A 7599-nucleotide genomic window follows, 5' to 3' on the forward strand; every position below is an offset into this window, starting at 1 on the left:
TTATTTTTTATTATATATATTCTTTATATATTCTTATTATAATTAATTATCATTAATATTAAATTAATAAAAAAAATCTAAATAACATTATTAATAGAATGAATTTAGGTTTGCTAATTGCTACCATTTCATCAATTATTTCTTAGCTTCTCAACCTTCTTTCTCGTGGTTTCATTATTCATAAACCATCCAAAACGTTGAGCCCCAAATATAGCTGTTAGCACATGAAAACTGTTAGTACCTACATATCTGGATTCTCACCTAAAATTGCGTTCAGCTATCGGTTTTTGATTTGACTCAAACAAAAGCCATTGCTCTTTGGGTTTTTACTTTTGAGATTTTTTTCCACACCGAAGTCTCCTTCTTCTTGGTTGGTTTCATTGTCCGAAGGAAAAATAACAACCAACCAAGAACAGCTAAGGAAATTTTGTTCAATTGATTTGTTTTTCATTTTTTTTTCCTTCTTATTAATTTTGTTCTTCTCACTAAATAAATTTTTTTTCCTCCCTCTCCAAGTATATTGCCCACTTGATACATGTATTCTTCACTAAGGTTTGAGATTCTATATATGATTTCAACATTAAGATGGCAAACAAAGTCATATGATTAAAGCTAAAATTTGTTCTCAAGGTAATTATTTTGTCATTTTCTTTTGTTTTTGTGATCTTCATATATAAATTTTATTTTATTTTAGTTTTTTTTTTTCAATTCAAGCTTTCTTGAAAAGACAAACAAATGAAATGGATTGTGGAGACTGAATTAACATTAAATAATATACGTGGCAAGAAGATTAATTTGTATAAAGATGATTAACAATTATGATGTGATCATGTTGCCTTTTTTTTTTAATCCTTTCAGAAAATTTTAGTTGAAGATTGAAAGCACCAGCACCTTTTTCATTGGAAGGTTTCTGGTGCAAGTATATTGAGAGACTCATCTATATAATGTCGATCAAAGCGAAAGGTTTCTTTAAAGGACTTAGATACATATCCCAGATTTTTGGTAAGGATAATAATGCTTCACTCTCGTATTGAAATTGAAATTGAAATTTAAATAGAACATTTAAATACATTTCCTTATTATTAGGGGTTATGCCATACGTTGTGCCATGCTTTGCTTTTTTTTTTTTTCCTTTCAGATTTTAATTTATCAATTGATTCAGTTTCTTAGGTATGATATTCCTATAGGAATAATTCATTATTATTATTACAAAGACAAATTTTAGGAGTTTTTTTTTTTTTTCACTTCACAAAACTAAAAATCGTGAGCCATTGAATAATTTGTAAGGATTCTCAGCAGAAGAGAAAGAAGAAGAAATCCAAATTGGGATGCCAACAGATGTAAAACATGTGGCACACATTGGATCAGATGATCCAGCACAAAATGCACCAAGCTGGGTATAATTCTCGCCATCTCATATCTCTTCTTTCATTCTGTTTAATTTTGTCTATGATTTTAAGTTGCTGTATGCAATATTGCTAATTATCACATCATGTATAGCAAACATGCTACTTACACATTAAGACTTGATTCAATAAAGTTTTACTTTTTTTTTTTAATTTGTAGTATTTATATTTGATAAATTAAATTAAAAATTAATTTTAATAAGTACAATAACAACTTACACTTAGTAAACTAGTTTTTAAATTTAAAAATTAGTTAATTTATGAGATTATATTAAATTTTTTAATTTTAATAAATACAAGTCAATTTTATTTTAAGTATTTTTAAAAGTATTTCTATTTTTTAAAATTTATAAAGAAAAATCTGTAATCTTTTTTATTTATCAAATACAAAATAATAAATTTAAAAAATACAAACACTTTTTGAAAAAGTTTTACTAAATCAAATCTAAAAATCAGTTATCATGTATTTATTTATAAATATATGTTATTTAATTTATTTTTAAGGTGTAATTTATATATGTTTTATATATTTGTTACTGTCATATAATACATTTAACTTTTACTTTGTATTCATGGTAACTACATTTTAAGGCTGATTTTATTCCTAAAACCAGAAATTTGTTATATCTTATATTATTGTGAGATTTAAAAATTTGTGCAGATGACCGAGTTTAAATCAGAAAATGAGCCCTCTTCAGGAACAACAAAAGAAAAAGAAAAAGAAGGTTCGTTTATAAAAAAAAAGAAAGATCAATTACAATTTTTACTTGACATGTATTCTTGAATTCCATTTTATATTTTGTTTACAAAGAAAATTATTCATTTCTTAAGAAAAGTTAATTCATAAAATATTTTTATTCATAAAACCTGAATCGAAATGATAACCAAACTATTATCATTGTGATCAATCCTAAATTTATTACTTACGCAAAGTGAATTATATTATAATGCAATCCACTAGTATATCATCATCAGCATCATCCTTTATTATATTACACACATTTAAGAGTTAACAATTAAAAACTTTGGATTACTAGTTATATATATTTGTTGACAATCTTCGTTTAAGATGGTTACTACAAAAATGTACAGTTTTTTATTTATGTATATTTGTTGCTGCATCATTTAAGTTATAGAGTAATATTTTAAATCTGTTAAAAAATTTTAGTCGAATAATTTAGTTCTCAACAAATTTTAATCATCAAATCAGTTTTTAAACTTTTATTTTACTAGATACATTAACTTTTACATCACTTATCTAAACAATTTAAAAATTCTTAAAAAATTTGTTAATTATGACTTTTATTGAATAATAACAAAGACTAATTTATTTAATAAAATAAAATATTAAAAATTGATTTAATTAAATTATTAGACTAAAAAAATTTTAAAATAGCAATTTGGGATATTGTTTCTTGAGTTATTAATTATTTTCTTTTTCTTAAAAATAAAAAATCAATTTGCTTGTTAGTGCAGGTTAAAAAGGTCAAAATCACCCTAATCATTATAGTTAAAATTTTTATTTAACTCTTCAAACTTTTTGATATTACATTTTAAATTAATTGACCAATTTTATAAAATTTTTACTAAATTCAAAGATTTTACAATTTAATATTTTACATATTTAATTTTTTCTTTGGATTTTACATAAAATCTCAATTGCCTCTATCTTGAATTCTTGATCCTAACCATTTTCTTTTTTACTTTTTTTTTTATTTACGTTAATAGGTGCAGCAGAAGGCAACAAAACAAGTTCCAAAGGTTCCAAAGTTAGACATTTGATTCCCAAGTCAAGACACCAATCAATCGACGGTGATTCTAACTCAGCCAAGACCAAGACCGCACGTCGCAACCGCTCCTCGGATCCAACCGCAGACTCTTCCAACAACGACTCCTCCGGTGGATCCCGCCACCGTCGCCACCGCCGTGGCTCCACGCAGGGCTCCGAGTCACCCACCAATGACACACCACCGACGGGCCCCAAACCTCGTAGGAAAACAAAGACTGCTACCTCTGAAGACAGCCCCGTAAAGAAGCCCTCTCCTAGAACCCGAAGGGCCTCTAAGGGAGATTCTTTATCTGATATCTCTCTTTCTCAAGAGTTGGGCTCTAGTCCTGGGCCTGAATCTGGGCCCGTACCCAATTAGTCTTTAACTTAAATCATTATACAACATATCATAAACTTGTAATCAAATAATTGGTGCCAAGTTGAAGAGAGGAATGAGTATTCTCAATTGGAAAATTGGTCAAGTATGAATTTCTACCCTTAATTGAATAAGTCTTGATATAGTCAAATAGATGCAACAGAAAAAGGAAAAGGCAAAAAAACAGACATAGTCAAGTGAATTTTTCGTTTGAGAGGATCCACTCCTAATAGAGAACGAGAGAGTGAGAAGGATTTTGAATTTTTGATGCTTTAAAGACAAAGGGCTGGAGGCAGGGAAAAGAGAGTAATGTTTTGTAAGTTTGTAAATTACGATTTTTTATTTTTTTTACTTTGCATTTTTTTAATTGGAGATGTGATTTCAATCAAATTCATGCCATTTTTCCCAACGACATATATATGTATCTTTTTTTCTATGTATTTTATTTATTGACTTGAGTTTCTATTAAATTTGATAATATCAACTATTGAGGGAATGTTAGAGGATTAACATAATTTATTATTTTTAATTAGTAGTTAATCAATGTTTAAAAGTGTGAACTAAAAATATATTGTTGAATTACAAAACTAAAACAAAAATAATTTTCAAAAATAATAAATTATCATTACCATCGAGTATTTCTCTTATAAATTTATTATCTAAAACAAATAATGAACATCGACAAGAAATACTTCATGATTCAAATATGGAGCGGAAGTCACTTCCCTCATAAGTTCTTTTATCGAAGACTTTTATCAATCTTGCAAAAATAAGGTGGTATCGAAAGCCATTGGATATATATAAAGGAATAGGAGTTAAGGCATGGTAAGACGGCAACAAATAAATAAGAAATAGAAAAGTTTTGCTATGATGCATTTTGAGGCAAGCATTTTGTGCCTTAAGCTATTTTGCACATGCATGGAATAAGGAAGGATATTGCTTTGAATTTTAAAATATACTATCACGATGTAATCAGATTGTGAAGTAGTTTGTTTACCCAAACCCAACTTCTGAGATTATTTTACGCTTTCTCAAGTTCAGATTTTATCTAATTTATTTATATTACTTAAAAAAAATTCTTAGTATATTACACATTTGAATAAATGTTAGATAGAAACCAATAAAATTATTAGATTATATTTGTGCTTATTAATCTTTTCGTATATTTTGTTGAGGTGACGAGTTAATGAGATTTGGATATTCTAATCTAATAAAGTTGGAATCAAGTTGAAAGGTAACTTGCAAAACACTCATATGTATAATTCATTAATGGTGAATTCTATGATGTAGAAGAGATTGTCTTTCTATATGTATAGAAATATAGTGTCTACTTTCTTATTATGCCAAGTGTATATGAGAGAGAACTAAAAGTGACACTTTACAATAAATGTTCAGATGCAACAGTGACATTTACTATTTTCATCACTCAAGGATTAGTAACATTTTTAAATCTAATTAAATTTAGGTGGGTTAATTAAAATGAGAAAATCAAAGGACAATAGACTTATGTGAGTTGGGCTTATTATGATTGTCAAATTGGTATATTGAAATTTTGATATCATTATATTTTAATGAGGTATATAAATATTTAATGAAGCACCTTTTTTATATATGCTCAATCAATAATTGAAATTCATTCAACATTTTTTATAGTTTTTTGGAAAGAAAAAATATTACGGTCATATTATTATTATTATTATTATTAAATGTTATTGTGTCACGTTAATAAAATTGGTATATATAAAAATAATATACTACAAAAACATATCGCATGTATTATGATATGAAATATTTTAGTATTTTTAATCATTAATTTGAATCATAAAATTAATTTTAATAATTGTTAATTTTAATTATAATACATTTTTAATTAAAATCAATAATTAAAAATAAAGAAACACAAAAAACATAGTACATGCATGTAAATGCTTCTTATTATACCATGTGATATGTATTGTAAACCTTAGTCTACTTGCAATAGATAGAGTATATGTTTTCCTATCCATATTTGAAGCTTTATGAAGTGAATGCAGGTAAGATGCTATTTTTCATGACTTCATTTTTATCCATTCTTTTTTCATAACTATTAGTGCTATAAAAAAATATGATAGCATACAGTTGAATTATGAGTTTAAAATTTAAATAATTATTATTGCGGAAAAATCGAAAAAGAAAATATTTGGACTCATTAATTATTCACACAATAATATAATGATTAAGGATCGAAATAAGAGAGAACTATAAGAATAGGACTTTTTTTGTTTATTTCTATGCCAATAATCAATCTAAAAAAAGCCCAACCCATCTAAATTTATTGTCTTCTAATTCTCTCACTTTAATTAACCCACCTAAACTAAATTTAAAAATATTACTAATCCTTCAAGTGATGAGAACAGTAAATTTTACTGTTGCATCCGAACATTTACTGTAAAGTGTCACTTCTAGTTCTCTCTCATATACACTTGGCATAATAAAAGAGTGGACATTGCATTTCTACACATATAGAAAGACAGACACTTCTACACCATAGAATTCACCTTCATTAATATTTTAGGTGATAGTATATTGAGAAGAAGCTATCTGTCAAGTTTCTCTGTTTCCCTTATTTGTACCTTATATGATAACAGCTTAAATATTTACTGCCTTTAATATATGTGTTTTGTAATACTCCACCACATAGAGCTTTACGCTAAAGTCGTAAATCAGAGGTGGTGAGGCGTTACGACATCTAAAAACAAAATGCATACATATATTTGAAGGATAATTTAACTAGGAGCCTTAAAAAAGAAGATGGGTACGAGTAAGAATTTGAGTTACACTCGAAAGCGTTAAAGGTAGAAAACTTAGATTACAGAAACAGAAGAGATGATATATATATATATATAGGGATAAGTATTATTTTGGTCCCTCACGTTGAGGGTCAAAATCGAACCCGTCTCCAACATAATTTTGGATTTAAAATCATCCTTAACGTGTTTTTTCGTATTAAAATCGTCCCTTTAATTTTTTTGGACAAAAATGTCCTCCACTACCATCAGTACCTTTACCTCCATCACCACTAGCACTTTTACTCCCACCACCACCACCACCAGCACCTTTACCTCTACCACTAAGAAAAACAACATCAATAAAATCAACAAATCCAAAAATCAGAAATTCAACAAATCAACACAAATTCAACAAATCAACCCAAATTCAACAAATTCAACAACCAAATCAAAAAACAACAAATCAAAATCAGAAGCAGAGGCAGTCACAAATGCAAAAGCAGAGGCAGTCATAGAATCAGAAACAGAAACTCAAGCAGAAGCAGATGCAGAAGAAGAAGATGCTGATGCAGAAGCCGAAGCTACAGAAGTAGATGCAGCAAAAGAAGAAGCAGAAGAAGCAGATGCAGCAGAAGAAGCAGAAAAAGCAGATGCAAAACCACCGGCACTTGGCCACTGATGCACGAAATTGCAATAACACTTTTTGCAATCCGCACAACTAACCAGCAAGTGCACTGGGTCGTCCAAGTAATACCTTACGTGAGTAAGGGTCGAATCCCACGGAGATTGTTGGTTTGAAGCAAGCTATGTTTATCTTATTATTCTTAGTCAGGATGCCAACAACTGTGTTTTTCAAGTTCGGTGAAGAAAGGGAAAAGGGCATAAAATAAATACTTGTTATGCAGTAATGGAGAATATGTTGGAGTTTTGGAGATGCTTTGTTTGATTTATTCCTGTAATGTAATATTCCATCCATGGAAAAGTGCAAAGTTCCCTCCATGGCAAGCTGTATGTAGGGTGTCACCGTTGTCAAAGGCTACTTCCCATCCTCTCAGTGAAAATGGTCCAAATGCTCTGTCACAGCACGGCTAATCATCTGTCGGTCCTCAATCAGGTTGGAATAGAATCCAATGATTCTTTTGCGTCTGTCACTAACGCCCAGCCTTCAAGAGTTTGAAGCTCGTCACAGTCATTCAATACCGGAATCTTACTCGGAATACCACAGACAAGGTTAGACTTTCCAGATTCCCGAAATCCTACTCGGAATACCACAGACAAGGT

General features: G+C 28.9%; 1 protein-coding gene across 1 annotated transcript; it reads left to right on the forward strand.

Annotated features, from left to right (window-relative positions):
* Positions 1–209: 209 nt before the first annotated feature.
* Positions 210–6997, forward strand: LOC110277755 (CRIB domain-containing protein RIC1). The gene is made up of 7 exons (XM_021135324.2): positions 210–630; positions 859–1002; positions 1288–1397; positions 2068–2131; positions 3135–3541; positions 5532–5583; positions 6792–6997. Exons 2-7 carry the CDS (start codon positions 945–947, stop codon positions 6995–6997), a joined length of 897 nt encoding a protein of 298 aa, XP_020990983.2. The 5' UTR covers positions 210–630; positions 859–944.
* The last annotated feature ends 602 nt before the right edge of the window (positions 6998–7599 follow it).

The sequence above is a fragment of the Arachis duranensis genome, chromosome 2 (genome assembly GCF_000817695.3).
Source record: "Arachis duranensis cultivar V14167 chromosome 2, aradu.V14167.gnm2.J7QH, whole genome shotgun sequence".
NCBI lineage: Eukaryota > Viridiplantae > Streptophyta > Magnoliopsida > Fabales > Fabaceae > Arachis > Arachis duranensis.